Genomic DNA, 24,323 nt, shown 5'->3' on the forward strand with positions numbered 1-24,323 from the left:
GGCTATAATGGCAATTTTTCTTGGTTTAATCTTTTGCTTCTGGAACAGAGAGAAGGCCTTGGACTGCTGGGCTTGAGACAACACTCCCATATTCCCAAGGAGCTGGAGCATCTTGTGCAGCAAGAATGGCTTCACCTTGTGCTGGATCCCCTTGAAGGCACTGATGTGAATTTTCGGCAGGCTGGCATTTTGATCACAGCTACAAAACCAAGAGAGATTCCAGGCCAAGCTAGGTCCAAAGGTATCTATTAAAATATATCTGAAGGGTTTAAGGAATACTTCAATACAAGTGCTTTTCTTGTGACTTCTTGCCCGGGTTCTGACTTAGCAAACTTCTCCTGTGATAACTCAAGAGCTGCTTCTGAGCAGCCTGGAAGGTTTGTAAGAGCCCACAGACCCAGGAAGGGTTTTCTTACTGCACAAGTCTTTCATAACCCATGTCCCACAGAGAACTTCTGGGATTCGGGCTACGTTCTGAAATAATTATAAATACAGTGAACCTATTAAATATAAACAGCAAAGAATCCCAGAGAGTTTGTTTCCTCAAAATATATGTGTACATAACTACATTTATGGATGTTCTGCTGCAGCCCTGGCTACAGTTCACTGCACCACTTTGACAAATTTTGAATGTTTCAACAGGCCAAATCAAGAGATGTATGATAGATAGGTTTTATCTGATAATGGTTATATACAATTTTTCATTTAAAATACTCTTTAATGCTCAGGAAAACTATCTTCATTATTCATACAAACACTCAAAGACTGCACAGATTCCACCCCCCCACAAAAAACCTAACCAAATCACCAAAAGAAAACTTACTATTCCATATTAATTTTATGAAAAACATTTTTTAAAACACTGAAGTTGTATTCTTGTTAAAGAGTTTTTCATACTTGATTAAGGAAGGAATCTTTTACATTTGCTGCTGAGCCATTCGTACTTTGGGTTCAGCCCCAGGGTCCAGCACAGACTATTTTCCCAACAGATATAAGTTGGGTTTAAAGGCTATTTTGCTCTCTAGCTGCTCTTTGCCTCTGCCTGCTGACTAAAGCCATTAGTCTGGTGTAAGCAGGTGAAGCTGTAGCTGCTCAAAGGCCACAGCAACTTCATCATGTTGATAAAAATGTGCTGGTAAGGGTCAGCAGGGACTCTATGGAGCTTAAATTTTCTTCTAAAGCAGTGCCCCTACCCAGTTCTCCTTCCTCCAGGCTGAGCCCAAAGGTTCAATTTACACTCTGGGAATGGATCAATAAAGCAATTACATGCAACATAAGTAGGCTGGGACTTCACCATAAGTAGGGCTGCAAACACAAAAGAAAGCTCTGATAATTAAAAGGGACAAGGAACCCAAACTCAGCATACTGCCAAGAGTGTTTGAAATGGTGAATGTTTTAATGTAACAGCATGCTGATGAAGGCTGGAGGTCGTGTCCTGGGAGCCCTGGAATGTCCCTGAAGCCTTCCCTTTCATTTCTAAGCAGAGAACAAAAATTTTTAGACTGTTTTTCTATTTCCTAGAGGGGCATCCCAGATCAGCATGTTTGAGAAGCTTTAGGTTTGTTATTTATTTGACTCAAGATTAAAGTTATCAACTTCAACTATTTGTGACTTAGGGTCCAGGGGATTGTTTTTGCATTTGTAATGTATTAGGTAAGCATTCTACTAATGTGTTGGAATTTCACATATCAAAATGCACATTCATGGTTGTAACTCATCCCTGGAATATAACATTGTATTAGCTTAGTCCTAGCAGTTATATTTTACAGGTGGTCCATGCAGAGGAGGACGTTAGGTGCTGCTGCCATCCGGTCTGAGCCAAAGGGAAAGGGCTTTGGGGCACATCCAAAGCATTCCTAATGGCACTGCTACAGCACAGTGACTTGAAATCTAAGTGATGTTAAACCTTTTAGCAGGTCTGCAAGTTCCAAGAACAAACTGCCATGAAAAACGTTATTTAGGATAAGCAAAACTATGGATTGATGTCTTCCTAGTTTAAAGCAGCTCTTAAACCAGTAAGGCCTAGAAACAAAAGGAGAAAATAAATAAAAGACCCACTGCATGCAGCCACCTCCAAAGACAGCGAACCAGGCACCTCTGTCTGCCTGGGTGCAATCCAGAGGGGTGTGTTCCTTCTGCTGCTTCTCCTGATAAAGCAGGGCTCAGATCCGGCGGCTCCGCTCCTCCTCCTCTCCCGGGACCACCGGGGCTGCAGCAGCAACTGAGCCCTTCTGCCTGCCCGGCCCCCACCACCATCACCACCATCCTCATCCTCACCACCATCATCATCCTCCTCATCATCATCACCATCACCATCCTCCTCACCAGCAGCAGCAACTGAGCCCCTCTGCCTGCCCGGCACCCACCACCATCATCATCCTCATCACAACCACCGTCATCATCCTCACCATCCTCACCAGCAGCAGCGCCCTTGCCCCTCCGCCTGCCCGGCACCCACCACCATCACCATCCTCACCACCATCATCCTCACCAGCAGAGCAGCAGCTGAGCCCCTCCGCCTGCCTGCAGCCCTGCTCGCCCGGCACCCACCACCATCACCATCATCATCAGCAGCAGCAGCAGAGCCGCCGAGCCATCGCTGTGTGCCGGGGCAGCGCAGCCCGAACAGTGCCGGGTGCGGAGCCGGGACCGCGGGGATCCCGCCCGGAGCAGCAGGGCTGGGGCAGCGGGGATGCTCCGGCTCCGGCTCCAGAGCGAGGGAAGCGCAGCCCCGTGCAGCAGGGCGAGCACAGCCCGCAGGGACAGCCAGCACACCATTTCAGTGCCATGATGCGCTCCCAGCCCGCAGTGCTGGGCCCTGAGGAAATGCAGGGCAAAGCACCTTCACCCTTACAGGAACCAGAAGGTAGTTTATAAATGACCTACTAATGGAGTAGGGGTCTTCTTGGAGTTTCTTTTTTTTAAAGACAGCAGGCATATCACGCTTACAGCTTCTTCAAAATTAATTTGATTACTGCAGAAACTCATCTGCAAAACCAGACACTGGCAGTCAAAGAAGCAGGGCTCACTCTCCTGCTGCAAAGACCAGCTCCTGCTTTTTACTGTGGTACCAAAGCTTTGAGACCCAACAACCTCCTGCTTTGAAATTCACACCCACCTAACCTCAGAATTACCACTGGACTTGGAAAGCAACACAGACCCAGCAGGAGTTTCTGCCTGACCTCATTCCCAACAGTGGAGTGCCCACCATCAAAGAGCCACCCCACCCTCACCCAGTGCTGGAGCACAAACGACTGCATTTGAGCTGAATTTCACAGCTAAAATGTTTGGAGAGTTCCACATAGGAGGACATACAGAAATGAGTTAAATGGGCTTAACTGAGATCAGTGGTTGGCTTTCACAAGAATAGACCTGGGGAAGAAAGCGCGTTCCGAGTGAGAACAATCACGTTTTATGGCTGAACGAATAACCAGAGGAAGCAAGTACATTGGGTCTCTACTTCTATGTTTAGCACCATTTAGAAAAAGCAAATGCATTACAGAGTTCAGAGATGTGTACAAGGCTAAGCATAAATACAGGTTTGGGTATTTAAAGTTCCAGGGTCAGCACCCTGAGCAGAGCACAAGTTACAGGAGTGACAGGAAAACGAGGAACAAAACCCCAGCAGAGGCAACACAGGTAACAGGCCTCCATGTGAGCACAAGTTAAATTTGTAACACTTACATAAATTTTAAAAGGATACACATCAGACTCCTTGGAAAATTACACCTTTGAAGCTGTAACAAATATTCTCCTCCGGCTTTTCCAAAGTACAAACATGAGACAACTACTGATAGTAAACAGATGTACCACACCTTACCCTTCCTGCAAACAATCTGTGCATCACCTGTGGCTGCACACCTGAACAAAAATGGTCAGTCACACAGGAAAAATGGACAGAGCATCCCCATCAACAACTAAGTGTTAGTGATCACTCACACCTTTGGGAGACCAGTTGCATAATTTACCCAGGCACACAGAGCCATTTTTACAGTGACACCTTGATAGCTCTAAAATATGCATAACAAGTTCTCGTAAAGGCCCACGTTATACATTTAAATTACACCATGTTAGCAATTTGCTGGAGCAGACTATTTTTTTAAGCCAAAAATTTGTGTTTTATAACCTCACATCATCTCCTTAATACCCCTAATTTAAAAATTAAAATATAGTCTTTAAAATTTTTTATTTTTTTTTCTTTAAAATAATGAGGACCTGAAATTCACTGTCATGGATGAAACTGCATGTTTATGACTTGGCCACGTTTTTTCAACTAATAGTTCCAAGGTTGACCAGCAGTGTTTTGAAATGCTTGAAATCTGCTATCAAGTTCACAATACAAAGCATCTCACTGTTAGCAATTACTTTGTGCAGAGCATACATTAGAAAACTATAAAAAATTCAGAATTCATTTAAGAACTATTGGATGAGAAAAGGGTTACGAGGAAAATTATTTAAGGGAACAAACAGGTAAACAAATTACTGAATTAAAAGAGAGGGAAGAAGATCCATACCAGTGGATCAATGATAGGTCATTAGCATTTTAATTAAGAGCAAAACATCTGCATTAGTTTAATGCAGATGAACTTCATAAACCAAACCAGCCAATGCAGAAGCCAGAAGACCCAGGCCCCTCTGAGAATTAGTTAAGCAGGAATTCAGGCAAATAAAAGATAACAGAAGTGGAAATTCATGTTCAGCCACAACATCATGAACTGTGGCTGCAACTGCAGAGACCGTGGGACATAAATCACAATGCTGAATTCATATTCAGGGCTCTCATTAACAGAGGAACACTGGCAAAAAACAAAGCAAATGCAAAGACATGCCACAAAATGACTTCAGGAGTTGGAAAAGTAGCAATCAATCAAAGCAGTAATCAATCAGTTCATAAGGAAAAGTTAAGAAGCATCAGTATGTTAAAGGGTAGCTGCAGAGGGTCACGAGGAGAAGAAACATTGCAGGCTGAGGTTTCAGAGCAACACAAAGTTTAGTGGGTACCAAAAAACCAGGGTTAATTAGGTAAAAATCCCCCAAGTCACTACATGGACAGGCTGACCCTTTCAACATTATCTTAAATACCTGTACCACACTCAGCAGCTTGGTTCCCACAGCGCTACAGTCCCAGGAAGGAATGGAAGAAAACCACTGTGGATTTATGAAGGTAGAATAAATACATATAAAATCAGACAAATATCTGAATACTTATTTAAAATACAGGAGGGAAGTGCTGAGCTTGAGGTGGTGATTAGGCAAAACCTGACAATTTTGGCTGGCAGAGTCACCAAGAGAACTGCTGGGGGCCCTGCTGCTTGTGACAGTTAAAAGTCACAACCAGACAACACTGATGCCCAGATCCAGGTGACGTGGACCAGGATGCATGTCCTCATTTCCCTGGAAGTAAAAATACAAGATTTTCCCCTTTTGCAGTATTAGGACCAAGGCAATAATCAAAGACAATGCACACTTGCAGCACTGAAAATTAACTGCGATCTGTTATAGGAATTTATAACAACCATGTTCCAATGTTTCTTCCAGGCAATGAATCATGATTTTTCATTACTTAGAACCAGCTGAACACCATTTAAACACAACCTCTTGCACATTTGATTTACATACCCAGCTTACTCATCAAGTAATGTTTTTACACTTTCCTCGGGCATGAAAATTTTGCACCAAATAAGATTCCAAACTTGAGCAAGCTCTAATCCATGCATCCTTTATTCCATTACAATCACTGTGTTGCTTTCTAGCAACAGGACACAAACTGCAATCAATCGCGATCAATTTATACAACAATCTGAGGCTTACAGTACATTTAAGGCCTTTAAATTTGGAAAAATTAGACCTATCCTAGTAGTGTAACAATTTTTAAGTGTTTTGCATTTCTGATGCATAATCTGTGCGATTCCAGTGTCAAAGAATCAAATTACTTCTAAACTAAAAAGATCAGCTCAATGAAAGTTTAGTTACATAATTCATCAAAACATAAATGTGTAAATTTTTTTTTTTTGTCCTGGAAACTTTATAAAACTTTAATAGCAAAATAATATAGGGATAAAAACATATTTTAACAAAATGTATTCAATCATATACAAACCAGAATTTTGCAGTTTATTGTAACTAGACTTAAATTAAAACTACCAATTAAGAATCTATGCACAATGTAAATTCAAATATGTACAGTACTTTTAAAAAGTCTACAGGAATGCTTTACAGAAGGAAATGTCTGTTATGGCTATTATTCAGACAATCTGAATATTAAAATGAGTTTTCTAGTATTAAATTTACACATTTATTTTTAAACAAAAGCAGTTTTGTCCCTAGATCCTTTAAGAATATTCCAGTTATGTTTATACAAGTAATGGAGAGGTCGTTACAGAGTTTAGCCCCATATAGTAGTTTGTTTATTTTCAGGTAAAAGTATATTTCAATAATTTACTTGGGAAGATCAGTAAGTTAACAAAAGAACACTAGAAGGGAGGAGGGGGAACTTCATCACAATAACTTTCCAGTTACAATACCACAGCTAGAAACTTCACAGAGAAAGTACTCCCTTAGATTGAACCCATGATTGTTCAGAACAAGCTGTAGCTCATAACACTTGTGTGCTCCACTCTGGGAACACAGTGGGGAAAAAGTCTTTGTAGGACAGAATTATAAATGAAGTGAGACAGAGAAAACTGATCTTCAATTAATACAGCACTAGGTAAAAAGTGTCCCCATAAGCAGCTAGGATTCCCACTTCCTTCAGGGCAATGAAGCTAAAAATTGTTGGAATTACAGTAGTTGACCATATTTGTGTGCATTAGTAGAATCATGTCCAGATAGAAAAGACAAATTTCATCAGATGTTTGATTAGAACACCCTCAAGACAGGGTATTTCTTCATAGTATAAAGCTATTACAGCTATCCAGTTAAAGCATGTGCAAAACCAGGTAATTTCTTCCGTTCACAGTAACTGAGGTAAAATCAGGTAGGCTTCTTCAGGAGTTGGGAAGTTCATGAGATATGAACTGTTTTAGTCTCTCTAAGTACTGTGCATAAAGCTCTATGTCATTATGCCCAGCCCCTTCCACCCAGAGGGGCTCCACTGCTCGTGGACATCGCTCGTACATGGCCAGGCCATGGGAGAAATCAATCACCTCATCTTCGGTACCGTGGATGACCAGCACAGGAGAGGTCACTTTAGAGATCTTGTCAATGCTGGGGGAAGGAAGAGAAAGACACAGCTCAGTTTGGTGCTTTCAGTTTCACATCATTAGAGAAGCAAGCTTAACTGTTGACACACAACTCAGTTACCACTGGGTGTTTTTAAACAGCTGCAGACCCTGGAACTGTGCACGAGTGACATGGGACAAGGCTCATTCCCAACAAACGAGCCTGCACTGCCATCACCACCATCCCACCAGTGCTAACAACAACAAGTTTGAGTGGGCAGCATGCAAATAAAGTTTGGCACCCAAAAAACCCTCACCAAAACAGTGGCTGCATCTATCCCACAAAGCACTGTGAGGCAAGCAAGATACCACAGGACATTCTGCAAGCATGGACTCCTCTCACATGACACATTATCACCTTCCAATTTAACAGCTTAGGAACTAATTAACTACATTCCAGTCATAAGATTTCATTAACAAAAAAAAAAAAAAATAAATCAAGCCTTGGCTCATGGAGCTTGAACCTGTCTTTGAATCCCCAAATTATGCAGATTCAGCTAAAGGAAAACAATCTGTTCTAAGTACTGATTGTTTAAGTTCAAACAATGAACTAGAAAACTGTGGGAGAAGAGCATTACACAGGGATATTTCACTGCAAACCACAGAAATCATAGGATTTTACTTTATGTAACCAGCCTCTTTGCCAGTTGTGACTGCAAAGTGGCCTTAGAGTAATATTTTTCTTTTTGTCTAGCTACCTTTAGCAGACAAATATAGCTTGAGAGTACCTGTCACAGTAAAATGGGCTCTGAGGGAAGGGAGGAGTGACAAAGGCACCTTCCCCCCTAAGAGGTCAGGCCAGAAAACCCCAATTATGAAGCACACGAACTTGCAAGCAGTGAACAGCAGCTTTCTCTGACTCTCCTCACACAGGCCCCAACTTTGATTTCCAGACAGCCATTTCATGCTGGTAGTTACCAATGATTCCAAATCTGTGTAGAGACACCATGTGCTAATGAACTCTCAGCTTCCTACCAGCTCCACTTCCATCAACAAATGGAGGAATGTGGAAAAATGAGTGCTGGTACTACTCAGTTTTATGAGAGGACAAATCTATTTCTTTATGGTAGCTAATAAAAGGTGTTTGGATTTTCCTGCTCCTGAAGAACAAGAAGTCATGTAATTTTGGCATGACCACTGATTTTAAAAAATGGTCAGGACTGCTTAAAATGATTTTAAAAATACACATGTCAGCATACCTTGACTTAAAACAGGTTCAAAAAAGTTTTATGAAAACATAAAGTTAACTAAAAAGATGTAAACTGAAGCACTAAGCCTCACATTTATAAACCTCAGCATTTAGTATTCTAGAGAACTGTCACTGGTATTCCAGTGAACAGCTGGGTGTAAACACATTTCTTTCTCTGTCTCTATATCTCTCAAAAAATCCCTCATGTTTCATGCCATTTAAGGTACTATTTAAAGTTAAAATGCCGCCTTATTTAACTTTTCCTGTGTGGAACTTAAGTTGTGTGCAACTATGCTGAATTTAAAAAGAATCCCAACATAAAAGAGGCATCAGAATAATGTAGATTTTGTTTTTTCTCATAATTTTCATCCCAAAATTAGTATCACAGCCAAATGTAAATACTTTATAATCAATATGCTGTATAAACTGAACTTTTAAGCCCATGAAAGGTCTGGTGTAATAGACCTATCAGCTACATACAGCTACAGAGATGTTTATGCATAATTTTTGTGGCTAGACACTAAGTTCTCATTTATTGTAGGAAACCCCTTTCACTTCAGTATTCATATAATGAAACAATTTTTTTCACATACATTCACAGACCATTAAGCCAGATAATATTTATATTTTGCAGAAAATTGGAAGGTGTCCCATTGCCAGCTCAGCAACTCATAAAGCAGTATTTAAACTGCACATTAGCCTTGCTTAGTATTCTCAGCCACACAGCTCTGCAGCTAGAAAAATCTACTGAGACCAAATTCTTATGGAGTCCCAACATAAAATGCACATAATAGCAACTCACTGTAGGTGCACACAGAACTATTTTGTTCCCCACTGTGAAGACAGACAGTTGAGCTGCACACATTCATAAAGTGCACTGCTGTTTATTTTCACTGCTCCCAGTACCAGGGAAGTCAGAGTGACAGCAATGAACAGCTCAGTAGGGCAAGAACAAAATACTCAAGCTACAGCACATCTGCTGTCACTGTTCCCATTCCCACTTTTCTTTTTAAAACTGTTATTTGATTTGGCTGGTAACAGCTGATCACTGTTACTTCTGTAATCAGAGCTATTTTTAAGGTTTTAAAGAACACTAAGCTTTTTACCTGTGCTTCCCCCTGCCCTGCTATAGATAGGCTGGCTTCCCCTCTTATATTCTTCCATAATTTAAACTGGATCAAATGAGAAGTTCTAAAAGATTTTTAGAATATCTGCAGTTCCTGTGACCTCCACCATTCCCAAATATTTGGGTACTCCAGGTCTGTTGCAATTGTTATTCCAGTAAAAACTAGACTACAAAAGCAAATGTTTTACCTTAAACCCAGTTGTATATAGTCTTCTAGAGCTTCTTAAAACAAGCTTAATACCTTCTAAAAGATGGGACAGGGACTTTGTTTTGGTCACAAATTCAGGATCCTACAAGATCCCCACCAGGGAGGAATAAATACAAGTCTGGGGTCTACTTACACCACCAGTCCCTTTTAAACATCTACAGAGCATGGTGAGTATAGGAATCCCAACTTGCAGCAGTGGCACATACCTTGGGAAAGCATCAAAGCAATAGGTTTTCCTGGTGTCAGGAAAAGCTACCCGTAATCCAGACATCAGGGGAGAATGGAGGATCACAGCTGCACACTCGTACCGAGATGCCAGGTCTACTGTAGGGACAGTACCAATGCTCTGACCATACAGGATAATGTTCTCAGGACTGACACCATACCTGCAGGGGAAAGAAAGAGCCCTTTAGAACAGAAAAGCCAAAACACAACATCTTTCACATCAATTTCACATCACAGATGCAGGCTCCAAACCAAACCAACAAAAGTAGAGGGGGATAAACCCAAAGCATCCCTCCTTATCCTTTCTGGGTCTTTAAAATCTGTTCCCAGGAGACATGAACTTTAAAACAGTTCAGCAAAGTCAATAACCCAAATATTACACAGGCTGAAGAGAGCTATCCTCAAAGAAGGAATTGCAGTTTGATCCCTAATCTTCACCTTTTCAGCTCTTGTCTTTCACTCCACAGCACAGCAAATTATAAATCAGACTTCCACCCTATCCAAAGTCATTCCCGGGAATTTCAGTTGGATGTCCTGGAGGCTAAAAGCCCTTCCACCATTAAACAAGGCAGTTACTCCTCTGTCCACCTTTAATTTCATGCAGCTAGAATAAAAGACAAAACTGCCTTGTTTTTGACAGCAAAGACAACAGGTCTGTTCATTTTTCCAGTTACTGATAAAATATTCCTCATTTTTCTTTGCCAGTTTAAAACAGGTCAAGTTTATTTTGTAACTATAAAAATACATCATTCCATAAAATGCAGGGTTCATAGCAGGTTCTGGATGGGTCCCCAATATTCCCATCCATTCTATGAAACTGTCCCAGCCTGTGTGCTGCTTCACACCACAAAAAAAGCTGAGAATGAGACTAATTCAGTTTTCATTTAATGTATGCAAAACAGAAAAATTTGGAAGGGGCACAGGAGGAGGTGACAGTGGATAGGAAGAAGTGAAGAGTATTTGGCCACCAGAACTGTTAGGAAAGCTGCAAATCAAAGCTGTTACTCTGTTATAAAGTATTTACCCAGAAGATTTCTCTGTTAACTCTACCTCCCATTTCAAGCTGTATAATCGAATACAGAAGAGAACACATCTCTAGCAGAAAATAATTTGAGTAAAGCATGTCTTTTGGACAGTCTAAACCATCTACAGTCCTGTGGTCACTGCTGTGACAATGAAAAGCAAACCCTGCAGTTTAGTTTATATCCCATGTACACCTGGAAGGTTTCAATTTCCTTGCAAAGCTGCTTGCAAGGTGTACAGCAGGTCTGGAGAGTACTCGACTTTCAAGCAGCTAAATGATTTATTTGGTATGTGCCAAAAGAGAAAATTACAATAGAAGAAAGATCAATTAATAATTAAGAATAATCCAGTACTAATCGTCCAATTATAGGATGTCAAGACTGTCTTGTTTCATGATGAAGTATAACTACACTGGATTGCAGCCTCTGTGAAACTGAAATTTTCTTAATATTTTTATACTGCTGAGCATAAGGGTGCTTTTGGCATCTACAGTTATATGAATAAGCAACTGTATAAAAATATCTCTCCAGAGTAAAATTTTCTCTTCTTGGTAACCAAGCAGCAGCTGATGCTGGCGGTCTGTCACCACAGCCTGATGTTTTCAAAGAGATGTTGTGCAGCTTCTCAGCAGATTTTTTTTCTCCCTTAGCGTTAGATATGGTCCAGCACACAGCAGGGCCTGGCTGACTCAGTTAACAGGACCTTGGAACAAAGTTTTGTCATCACAGACTTCACTCCAGCTGCTGGGTGGGCAGGGCTGGAGGCATGCACCCCACATGCATCCAGCCTATCTGCCAGCTGTTGCATCATATTAAAGACAGGCAGAAATGCATCAGCATCAGGGATATACAAGAAAACAGGACTGGAACATGATCACCTACATGGCATTTCAGTGGGCATGGAATGATATCAATGCTGGTAGGTTTTGCAATACCATCCTGAACTGCAGTATCATGATAAATGTGAAGTTTCCTTTCTAAAAGGTTTACAATAGAAGCAGAATGTGGAAACAGATGTTTGAATGAGAATCACAGGATAACAGGACAGTATAGGGTGGCTGTCCAATTGCCTTAACTGATCTGCTTTACACTCTCTCCTTTTGATGCTATTTTGTTTCTGAAAACATCTCATTTTGTTAGGGGAGTACCTTGCTGTTGTGGCAATAGGTACTCTAGAGAAAAATCTGTTTCATAGTATGCCAAGTAAAGTCAGATACAGTCTATAGCATCATTAAAAAAGCCCAGAGATACATCTAAACTTAAAGTAGCCCTTCATCTCTACAACTATTCACTATCCAACTCCACAGAAAGAAAATGTGACTATCTGGATAAAATGAATAATTGGAAAAGGGTATTAGGACACTGGAGTTAGTGCACTCTTAGCCTATCATTAGAGCAAATGTCTTCTGCTTTACATTCCTACTGACTGACAATAAAAGAATCTCTTTATTTAGGGACAATTACCCTTTTCAAGACAGAAGAGTTACTGTAACAGATTTATCTTTATAAGCCCTTTACCATTAGGGCATCACTCATCAAGCGAGACATTGAGCTTACTGCAAACATCAGCACAAACAGCTAAACATAAATGTAATATTTATTTAGTGAGGCCAAAGGGCACAGGACAACCCACAAGTAAGGGCCATGAATAATTGAGCTGTGCAAGGTCCTCAGGGCTGAGGGACAGGGCTTGGCTCCCTGATCCTCACAACCACTGCCCAGTGGTGACTCAGAAAGCCGTGCTCAGCCCAGGTACAAACCCACCTGGGGGCTTTGCCTTTAAAACACAACACTCTGAGAGTAGAGGCTGGGTCCCCCCCTCATCCCTGCAAACTTCCCTGTATTAGATCCTTGCACAACACGAGCAGTGATACAGAAAGTGAAAGAGGGGAAGAGCAGACAAGAAGGCGGCAATGAAAGGGAAACTGGATGACACAGAAAAAGGGAAAGAATATGGTAGAAAAATGCAAAAGACACTCTGGAAAAAGAGGAATCCTGTTACAGTCTGCTCTCCTATTAAGGAAGAAAGTCTTTCCACCAGCTAAACAGCAGCTCCTAAAAATAACTTCCTTGAAACACACAAGCTTTGGTCTCTGTGGAAACAGAGCTCCATCAGACGGAGCAGGAGAGCCAAGCAAAATTTCTGGAAATGCTTGGGCACTTCTCCTGTGAAGCCCCATCAGAGAGTTCTAAACAAGCAGGGCAACACAGCAATATGGAAACCAGCCTTCAGCAAAGCCAAAGCAGGAAACAACTCAGTTACCACGGGCATATGCAAAACCCTGCTTTGACAAAGGGGGAAAAAAGAGAAGAAAAAAAGGGAAGGAGTGCTTTTTTCCCCAAAGGGAACTCCATTACTGCAGCTACTGCTGTATAAATGAAGCAAGCATTTCTGCTCCCCCTTACCCACAAGCACAGGTGGTAAAGCTCAAAGTTCTCCAGCCTACTGCAGTCTCAATAAGCCACAAGTACATGGTGTGGCTTACACATTCTATTTGTGTGTGCAGAAAAACTCCCAGCAACCTCCACAAGCAGTACAGCTCTGTACCTAGAGCTTCAGGCCAGCTCCAGCTAAGGCCCCAAACACCCCACAGTCTATAATAAAAGTAGTTTGGGTTTTTTTTTTTTCCCCTGTGTTACTGCCTCAGGAAATCCAAATGAGGTTTACCAGCAGTTCTGGTCTCCCCATGCTAGCATGAACTACGTGCATAGAAGCTGGTTATTAAGAACCCACATCCCAGACTCTTCTACTTACTCCTTCTCAGGGTAACAAGAGACCTCAGTCATGCCAGCATATCAGTGGGAAGGATACAGGAGACTGGGAATATTGCTGACAGGGAGCACAGCAGAGGAGGATGAGACACTGCTTCTATTTCTCCTGCTTGGCTGTAGGGCTGTGGCTTGGGCCATGTCCCTCCTCAGTTCCTTATACAACAACCATGATGGCATCAACTGCCATGCAAAGCACTCAGACTTTCTGCATGACAGCTCTATGTGCAAACTATGTATTATTATCTCAAAGCATCTTTAATTATGAGCCTGAGATACTGAATCCCTTCTCCCTGCAGGGCTCCAGCTCACAGCCATAGAGCTGGAAAGTTTACCACTGCTATTTTTACTCTCTCCTTGCTCAGCAGAGAGTGCCAGTGGAATGCTGCCACAGGGACTCCAGACATGTCACAGTGAAACCCTGCAATGCTCATGGCCAAAGCTGCCAGTCCTCAAAGTGTCAAATACATAGTCATTAACAAGGCCAGTCCTCCTTTTCTCAGGCTTACTGGATCCATGAAGTTAACCTCACCTTGTTTATTCAGTTCGCATTTTTATGATATTTGCTGTCCCATTATCCCTCACCTGAACAGGAAAGCACAGAGAGCAGCCTGCATACAGCAACAGCAATAAATTAGTTTCAGAAACTATCTGTGCACAGTCAAACCCCACTCCACAATGCTGTTAAGCAGTGTTTAACTGCTACTAAACTAAGGCAGGGACTGATGTTCTTCCTTACAACACCTAAAGTACATAAATTTACAAGGCCAGGAAAATGAGGTAAACAGCTCCTGCATTCTCACAGGGGACTGAGTCTGAAACTGGGCACTCCCCTCTCCAGCAAACACCAATTCAATACATCATTTTCAAGACACAAAGAAAACCCAGCATACATCAGGAATAACACAAATCACGCCTCAATTTGGAAGAAATAGTGACTTCTGGAGTACCTTTACTACAATACACACATGCTCAGCTCTTCATAACCTATTCAAGTCTGCTTCTTTCAGTTTACACAAACCCATTTGTCATAAAATACTATTTATCACCTTTTCAAAATCCATTATCTCTAAGTTTAATAATCCAGAGAAATTTAGATCACTTGTTAAGAACCACAGATAGGCATTTTCCAGCATCATTACACACTTCCATAAGATATCCATGTAGATCTTCAGAAATAACTGGCTCTTTAATCCTATATGAATCTAAAAATGTTATTTTGGGGGTAGAGAGAAAAACATAAATCCTCAATTAAGTCACTCATGCAGATTGCATATATCGAGTATGATTTTATGTTGTATGACTTTTACATTAAAATAAATCAACACTAGCAACCTAGTCAATAATGATTATTGCAAGAAATTCACAATATCAGAACAAAATACTGAATTTTCCTTTGTGTTTCAGCAAGTATCCCTCCAGCACGTCATCCAAAATATCAGAGAAATTACAGCAGATTTTTCAGTCCAAATGCCATTAAATTGAGAGGAAGGTATTAGATTAAGGATTTTGTGAGTTAACCATAACAATTGTCAAATGAGAAAAATCAGATTCCAGATTCACAGAAAACCCTGGCACACAAAAAGCATCCCTGTGCCAGTTTCTCCAGTTTCCTTGAGTTCACACAAACATTAGGTCTAAAACTCTTCACTGTTTTAACTGACACAGACTCTTTAAAACACATGAGATTTCCTCCTTCTCTACCTTCTTCCTCTCCAAGCCTAAAAGTGCTTAAGTTCAGGTACACCACACTCCATTTCACTTCACATTTTCATGGAGCTAAGAGCCAAAACTGGTTTATGAAGCTACAAAAAAGAGAGACCAATTTTTCTGGCGTATGTCCCAGCACACTGTCATAAGAGCAGACAAGTAATTCCACAAATGTGTTCACTCTCAAAATAATTTAAATGCTGACAGAGAAATTTAATCAAGGACTCCACCACAGTTTTACATCACTATTACTTTTACTACAACACCAGAGAGTCATTTGATTATGCCATGGAGAAATCCCAGTGTTTACCAATATAAACTGATAGTGGAATTAGAGAATGAACCTATGACTCTTGAAAATGTCTCTTACAGGCAATATTGGAAGTTATTAGCAAATATCACACTCCTACAGGCTTGCTGGACTCTGTGACTACAGCACTAATCCAGTGATGTACCAGCTCCTCTTTTCATATCAATAATAAATGGACCAAGTGGAAGCAACTTCTAAGCACTTCTGAGAATGATCATTTGCCCTGCAGTACCTCAATTATACCAAAGCATGAAATCACTGCAATTGGTTCTTGATTACTGTCCTGGAAAATCAGCAATCCGTTATCAAATACTGAGAACTGTGCTCACAGTTCAACCAAGTCCTGACAAAGATATTGAGTATCACTGGAGAGCTCAAGCATCCATGACAAAAGCAGGGATCTATCTACATGCTGCTGAGAAGTGAAGCCACTGCAAGTTTGCCCTGAACAGCCAGGGTAGCTAAAAGTAAATGGTATTTCATGGCACTCTCTAGTACAAACTGTAATGAGATTACATTTTAAATAAATTGAATTATACTAATCTGCACTGAGTGGCTTTGGGGTGACAGCTGGATGACCTTTTTTTTAATCCAAATAATACTAGTTGTCTAAAAATTGCTCCTTTTTGAAATACAGCCTTAAGTCATCTTTTGTTCATCCACCTCAAACATAGCTCCTGAAGTTGTCCAAGTGTTCCAAGTGGGAAACACCTTCTCTGACTAAAGTAAAACTGCTCAGGACTCAGAGTGAGCCAAGTGTTCCTGAACAGTAAATCCACTCCCCTCCTTTTTAGCCCCCAGTTTCACCACTACCAGGAAGTTCCTTCTCCCCCAGGCAAAAAACAGGCAGTCTGTGTTTGCAGATCTATTTATGTCTTTAAGTAACTAAAAAGTAAAATCTCCTTTGTTTTCTCTTGTACTGAGGGCTCAACTGTATGTATAACACAACTTTTCTCCACCACAATAACCCAGAATACAGATTTTGGTGTTTGGTTTATGATAGATTGCTCATTTGTCTACCACATGAACTAGCAGTTTTATGTACAACAAACAGATTTGGAACAGTTGCTTCTGCCTGACTGAGGGTTTGTTGTTTTTTTCTTTTTTGGTTGGTTGTTTGGTTTTTTATTTCCCTAGATAGCAGGGAAGCAGGAAATAAGAGTTTTCATTAAATGTGCACCAAAATGTAAGCAGGAACTTGTGCCACAGGCATGCTGATGTAACAGAATAACTTAGCCCCTACAAGCATTAATTCTTTCATACTGAGTGAAAGCAAGAAGGCCACTGACAAGCAAAGAGGACTCTTGTAAAACATCCAAGAAAAACGAGCAATGATGAGGCTCAGCCATCTGTTGAACTCCTACCTTCACCATTCCACTGCTCTCTGACAAAAGGAGAATAACACTCCAAACTCAGTGCACACTCATGCAATGAGAGGGAGTGAGCACCTTCCTAAATTAATTCCCAAATAACCACCTCTAAATGCTGGGGGCTGTTTTATTTCTCTAATCACAGAGGAAAATACAAACCAAACCCACTGTAAGTTTAAATGCAAGAGGCTAATGAAATAGGACCTAAACACATGGATATAATTCCTACTGCCCCTAACATCCTTTGCTTTAGCAGCCTTAAAAATCAACTGGAGTTCTGCAGACTGCACTGGCACAAGATGATAGTTGTGAATTTGAACAAACATGGGAGCTCTCTACTCATCATAGTTTTCTGCTTCTTCCAAAGTGCTTTCTTAGACCAATCTTGATTCACACAATTTAGCCCCACGACACAAGTAAATGGCATATAAAATGATTTTTTTTACTCCAGTTATTTTAAAAATAGAGCACTGGAGTGAACTTAAATGAAGTATTTTGCATTTAATTAAAATGCACTGTAGCAAATTAACCTGGAATACAGAAGACTGGAAACTTTTGCTGGTCACTGAGCACTCTTTATGACCATAGCATCAATAATTCAAATACTTAGTCAGCTACTTCTAGTATATACTCTTTACTGCAAGCAGTGTACAAAACCTATACAGTCATTCTCTGAGGAACATTTAAATAAATTGAGACAGCAGAAAAAATTCAGCTACTTTCACAGAACAGCTCAGTCTATAGGATCTTCTGAAGGAATCCATTATCTTCACCTTCAGTGTCTATCTCACTTGTCTCCTACTGAGGTATTTTTACTTCAACTGCACACATACCCTATGCTCTAATACAGCAAAGCTAAGACAGATGAATGTACTACTCACAACACTTGATGTGACATTAAAACTTCATCCATCTTTTTACTGTTGCAAAAAGACTTCACTTTTGGGCATCCTACACTCAAAACCTGAAAAATAAGGTAAACTACTCTCTAAAATTGTGCACCTAGTAAGGGTTGTTATGCAAAACAAGAAAGATCTAATGATATCCATGTACATTAACACATTATCTTTTAATGTAAAGACTTCATTGAAAACAAGTATGTGTCAGCTAACACAGAAATTGATTTCCTACGACACATTAAGCAAGCCTGAGTGCAAATACTAATAGCAGTTCTGCATTCCCAAAAGTTCTGTGCTTTCATAGCTGTTTCTTCAATTTCAGCTGCTTCTAAACTGGAGAGCCTTGCCTTATTCCTGAGGCTGAAATTTCAGCGAGCCAATGCATTTTGGCTCACCTCCCAAACCCATCACATAGCCCTCCTCACCAGCCTTGGCTCAACACTGGGAAGCTGAGGGTTTACAAGCCTGGAGGGAAGTCTTGCATCTCATCCACAGTTCTCAAACCATTTTTGTTCAGGAGCACTGTCTTATTCTTCTACTATTTCCATCTGTTCATGGAAGCCCCTGTGACACCTATCTGCTCTTGCCAGGACTCTTCACATCAAACACCACCTTCTTGATGTATTTCCCTTACCCCTACACACCCAAAGCACCAGGCTGAGGTGAGGCCACCCTGCTGTGGCACTAATCACCACGAGCTGCACCTTGCAAGGCTTAAGGCTCTGACTCACGAGCTGGGATTATTCATGGGAGGAGCACAGTGGCTTCTGACCAGAGCTGCTGCCTGTTCCACCCATCTGCAACATTTCTCCCCTTCCACCAGCTACAGCCCAGCTGCCCACAAAGCAGGCAACAACTGCTCCAGTGCACAAACCAGGTCAAGACTAAACGAAACAACTCCACTTGAGTCTTCTTTCAATATTTCAGGCTGTAGTATCTGAAAACAGCTATCACTGTGTAAGCACAGAATGAAACAAAACTAACCTAGACTGTAATGGATCAAACTGCAAAGCTCACCAAAAATGTCTCATGAGGAGGTTTGTACAGCTGTTAGTCACACACTGTAACTCCATAAAAAAAGGTATTCCTGACCTAAGGATCTAACTCGAAGTTTATCTGTAAATTTGGCTGAAGGCAGATAGTTGCCTGGATGCTATAGCAGCATTAAATGGCTTGCTCACGCTGGAATTAATACTTTGGAGACTAATATTTGGAAGATTTGGTGAAAAAAATTCAAAGCAGAGCACTTTAACTGATATCTATAGATCTTGGCCCTTCAACTGCTCAGGCAATGAATCCCACCATTCTTTGAATTCAAAATATTTTCTTTTGTGTGTTGTTCTTCTGTTTTGTGGTTTGTTTGTTGTTTGTGCTTTTTTTCCATTCTTGCCTTCCTTTTGCATGCTCTTTTATATGTTTATTGTAATTTTGTTTATGTTTCAGTCTCTAATTAAAAGCTATTTCATTTACAGGATTTACCAAGAACTTCATATTCTCAAATATTAGCAGTATTAAATGACTTGGTTTTGCTATGATTATTTGATATAGCTGACAAGCCATTAAATGTGAAATACATAGCACTGATACAGCATTTTCCTTACATCACTTACAGACAACTGTAGCTGTATTTAAAACACAAGCCAGTAAAAAAAAAGATGCAAGTGTTACCTCCGTAACACTAACAGAGGAGAACAAAGAAAAAATTGAACTGTCTACACAAACAGCAGGTGTTCGTATCCAAAATCCTATTACAGCCGACATTTTCATACTGTTCTTCAAAGCCCTCTGCAAATCTGAGTGCTGTCTCTCCCACAGAGCACCAGAGCTGCAGTCCAAGAGGATTACACAGGAGCTGGAATAGATAAGGCCTTGCAGGAATGCAAGCAGACAGACTGGATGCAGCATTTCTTCCATGCAGAAGCATTAGTGCAGCTCAGGCAGTGATTTGAGCCTCCAACAGAAAAGAGACAAGAGAGCAGAAAGGCAGGATGGAGAACAAGGATGGCAGAGAGGTCCTGATACAAAAGTGATCCATGACAGCAAACTGGTCCAGTGTTCTTAAAAAGAATCAACAGCAGATGAAGGCATCTGTCCCCAGAACATGAGTCTTTCAGCAGCCAGCACTGTATGAAGATGACTCAGCTGGCAGTGGGATTTCTCTCTCTTTTATAAACTTTCCCTAACATGCTCAAGCACTGTAGAAGAACCAAGTTACTTGGTAAGAATGAGCTCCTCTCAAAGAAATGCAGTATCTCAAACACTGAAGGGCTCTATAGAGAAGCCCAGTGCAGAAGTGTCTGGTCTATGTTATCCAGGAGGCCATACATCCTGCTTGGATAGTCCTCCTTCAATTCCCTGGAAACATTTCATGTTTCTCTGAGTTACTTTAACCATTTCCAAAGACTTGAAGAAAGACAGTATTTTCTTTTGATTTAAGAATCAAAACAATAGACACTTCCTCTGCAATGACATGTCTTGTGAATCATAAATAGGAAAAAATCCTACTTGGATAAATGACATTGCAACCTCTATTTTTCCCTACCTCACAGTAAGTGAAGAAAACACAAACCAATTTTTTATTTGCCCAAAACACTGAGCTTTGTCACAGTGTGAATCTGCATGCGTTTAAACATCTGCTTTCAAAAAGTGCCAAATTCACAGCCTCACAGAGAAACAGCTCTCCTGATGAGTCTCTCCTGTCTCTCTCAATTATCCATTTTCAAGTGGATTCGCTGAATATTCCAGCAAATTCCAAGAATTATAAGTGGCAAATGGAAGATGACAGTCATTTCATGAAAGCAATTTATTTTCTGAAAAGATTAAGTATCTTTTCAGAGACAAGAAAACCTCAGTGTTCTGTTTTTTTCTGTGCCATTTTAATATTGGCAGTCTTGACTTTTAAATCAGACTCATCTATTCCTTTCTTCCCAAGCATCCTCATCTTGCACATGTTCCTTTAATGAACTTTTAGCACAATCAATGTTCAACCCCCAGTAACAGTCAATATAAACCTAAGATGATTAAAAAATATATAGCAATCACCAGGATTAACAGTACCATATGTTTTAGAACAGCAGACCACAGATGACTAGTTCAGAGCTTAAAAATCAAATTTTCTAGCCACAGCCTTTATCACCACAAACCCAGGGGCTAAATCCCTCTTCACTTCTCCCAGTAAATACTACTTAGAATTCTGTACAATAAAATTTAGCACAAAGTTTCTTCTGTGTACTTCTGTTTGGTTGAAGTGCTTATAAAACCTGCCTTGTGCTTACTAAGAAACTGAAAAGATAGCACAAAAAAAGTAATTTATTACAGAAACATTTATCTGCATTTAGTGATATGTAGAAACATTAAGCATCAGTAAACTTAACCTGTATTAAAGCAACAAACGTTATTCTAAAAAATGAGAAGAGCACATCGGTACATCTAGAAAAGAACTAACTTTCTGAAACTCAGATGAGAAAATTCAGTCCTGAAATCAGTTCATATATACTCATTCATGTTATCCAGCTGTCTTATCTGGGATCATCAGTCTATGGAGTAAAAGACATTTTGTACAGATGTGTAAATAAAGAGGTTTTAACAATGATCAAACAGTACACTTGGAGACTTCGTTTTCTGCCAAGACACCTAGTTAACAAGGCCAGTCACTTCTGTAGTTTTTTAGTGAAAGATTTCTTGCTAGTTAACTTTTTCCTCTCAGAAAAGGATGCTTACCAAGCAATTACCAGCTATGCCACAAGAAGCAGAAGTACCTCAAAGTGGATCAAGGACAACTGTTAATGCAATCACTTAAGGTCATTATTTCAGTTGATGCTAAAGGTAGAACTGATCTGCAGCTGCATCTTAGAAATTTAAAAAAATAAAAACGAGAATAAAAGCAGCTTCTGGATGTTATTCATGCCCCTATTTGCCTCTGGCTCTGATGCAGTCCTTGTAAAGCATGTAAGCTCCCTACTTGAGTGCATGCAGTATCACCACAGAACAACTGGTTATGCAGGCAAAAATGTCAGCAATTCCAGCCCATGCCACACCGGCACTTATCTGCCTCCCAATAAACCAGCACAGCACAAAGAAGCCTTGTACTGCTGGAGTTTCTATTTTTGAAATAACAGATAACAGCACAGTGCTTGGAAAAGCAGTATATTAATGTCTACATTACTACCCAAGCTGGCATTTGGCCATGTAGGTTTTCTGCAGTTCACCATTTCACATGGCCATTTTCAGCTACAGGCTACTACCCTTTACTCCCCCAACACACATTTTTCTTATTTAGCTCTGCACAGTCCCATTTTACAGTTCCAGCAGATATAGTGTTTCCCTTTCTCCTAATACCATAAAGCTTCCAAGAGAGAGGCAAAAGAGAAATATGAAATGAGAATTTAAAAAAAAAAATTAAGGTAGGAAGGCCAGTTTTACAGTGAAGAACAGGAAAGCACATAGCCCAGAAACACCAGGAATAGTGCAAAGATGAAAAATAGAGTAACAGACAACAAACAATGCCTGCTAAATCCTCCTCTGCCCCTCAAAACTTCAGTAATTAAATGAGCTAAGTTTAAGCTAACACTGCTACATTTATTTCAAATTAACACATAAATTAATGTAATAAAAAAAGAAAAAAAGAAAATGGTTGTGGAAGTCAACCAAAGAGAATAATTACCTTTAATACAATTTTTCCTGCTGCTGAAATGCAACAAATTTAGAACTACATCCAGGGAAGAAATATCTACAATACTTAGGTTTTATATTCTTTATTATGAATATTAAAGTGGATTTTTGGATGGAAAGAGTAATTTCCTGAAATAATTGGAAGGTGTCAGATCCTATTTGTGTCAATAGTATCTGTTCAATGCTCTACACAAAATTATCTACAGATCTTAGATGAGCTTTGACAGAAGGATATCCAGTTTGGAAGGGTGGGATATTTGGCAACAGATTCCTTCATCTCAGGATAGAAAAGAACTCATAAATCAAGAACACTTTACAACCCACTCGCTCTCTACAAAACTCTATGAACATTTGAGATTTATGACAATATTATCTTTCAAGATCTATCAAATATTCAGATCCAAATTATCTTCAAGTACTTTCCATTATCTTCATTTTTTATTAATGTAAATACAAATCAGAACAATTTCTTTCTCTAAAAGCCAACTTTGTGCCTGTATTCCTTTACAGATAGTCATTTCTGCATTACTAGATTGATTTTTATTGCAAATTTCAAAGAGAGGATAAAGAACTGATTGTACTGGGCCTATGCACAGCAGTCTTTAGAAGTGAACATCACATTACATGAATAATTAGCAAGAGTTCAGGGCAGAGGGTTTTGCTATCAGAGAAATAGAGGGTTGGAAGCTGGCAGAGACAGAGCAAGACAAAACCTTTCAGGCACACTGGACAGGCTTAAGGTTGAAACCCCACTTAACATTTTAACCTGCTGCCCTGACTCCTGAAAGGGGGCTGCTTCTTGCATCAGAAAGTGCTGCCTGCAACACATGGCTAGCTCCCAGAGTATTTATTAACCAGTGTGAGCAAAGGTTACACGTTCATAAACCCCTATGCATAAAAATAGCAAAACTCTGGCTGAAACACGACCCCGCCTCTGCCCACAACTCCGGCACTTTTACAGTTTGTTCAACTCGATGAGATGCTCAGACCAAGGCTGAAACAGCCACTTTTTCTGTAACATTAACACCTATTTTTTCTATTTTACCAGAAAAAAAGTAGGGAGCTACAACAAAACTGACTACAAACAAAATGTGCAATACTTAAATATGCAAGTTGAGGGACATTCCAGCCTTAGCGGAAGGAGGAAACGGACTGGCTCTTGAGTAGCTGCCTCCAGGTAAGAACTGTCCAGGAAACACCTCCAAAGTAAATGTTATACAACATTAGCTACTTCTTTCAAAAAGAATCCAAAACTACACAGAAAACATACAAACACCTATGTGAGAAATGAAGTTCTAAACAATAAATAGCACATTGGAAAAGACTTCTGTAAATTTGCCCTGGAGCACATGCTCCAGAACCAAGAGCATTTTCTTGGAAGGTGCCCCACATTGTCCTACAGCTAAAATCCTTCTTATACAAATTCATCAGATGTTGATGAAGACTATACAGAGTTGGGACAATGATTAAGTTCTGCCCAAACTGGTCCAATGCTTAAGGCAGCAAATCAACTTGTCAAACTTCCCTTTAAAGTAGAAATGGTTCTACACATCATTTTAGTTACAAAGTGCTCAACAGAAGTTCACTTTGTATTGTTTTGGGCT

At 40.3% G+C, this 24,323-nt stretch overlaps 1 protein-coding gene across 1 annotated transcript in view; it reads right to left on the reverse strand.

Annotated features, from left to right (window-relative positions):
• Positions 1-5,703: 5,703 nt before the first annotated feature.
• Positions 5,704-24,323, reverse strand: part of ABHD17C (abhydrolase domain containing 17C, depalmitoylase) — a 28,188-nt gene continuing 9,568 nt past the window's right edge. The window contains exons 2-3 of the mRNA XM_033070789.2: positions 9,950-10,129; positions 5,704-7,206 (exon numbers count right to left, since the gene is read on the reverse strand). Of these exons, the coding sequence (XP_032926680.1) occupies positions 6,987-7,206; positions 9,950-10,129 (400 nt within the window). The 3' untranslated portion in view covers positions 5,704-6,986. The remainder of the gene's footprint in view (positions 7,207-9,949; positions 10,130-24,323) is intronic.

This window comes from Catharus ustulatus, chromosome 12, assembly GCF_009819885.2.
Source record: "Catharus ustulatus isolate bCatUst1 chromosome 12, bCatUst1.pri.v2, whole genome shotgun sequence".
Taxonomy (NCBI): domain Eukaryota; kingdom Metazoa; phylum Chordata; class Aves; order Passeriformes; family Turdidae; genus Catharus; species Catharus ustulatus.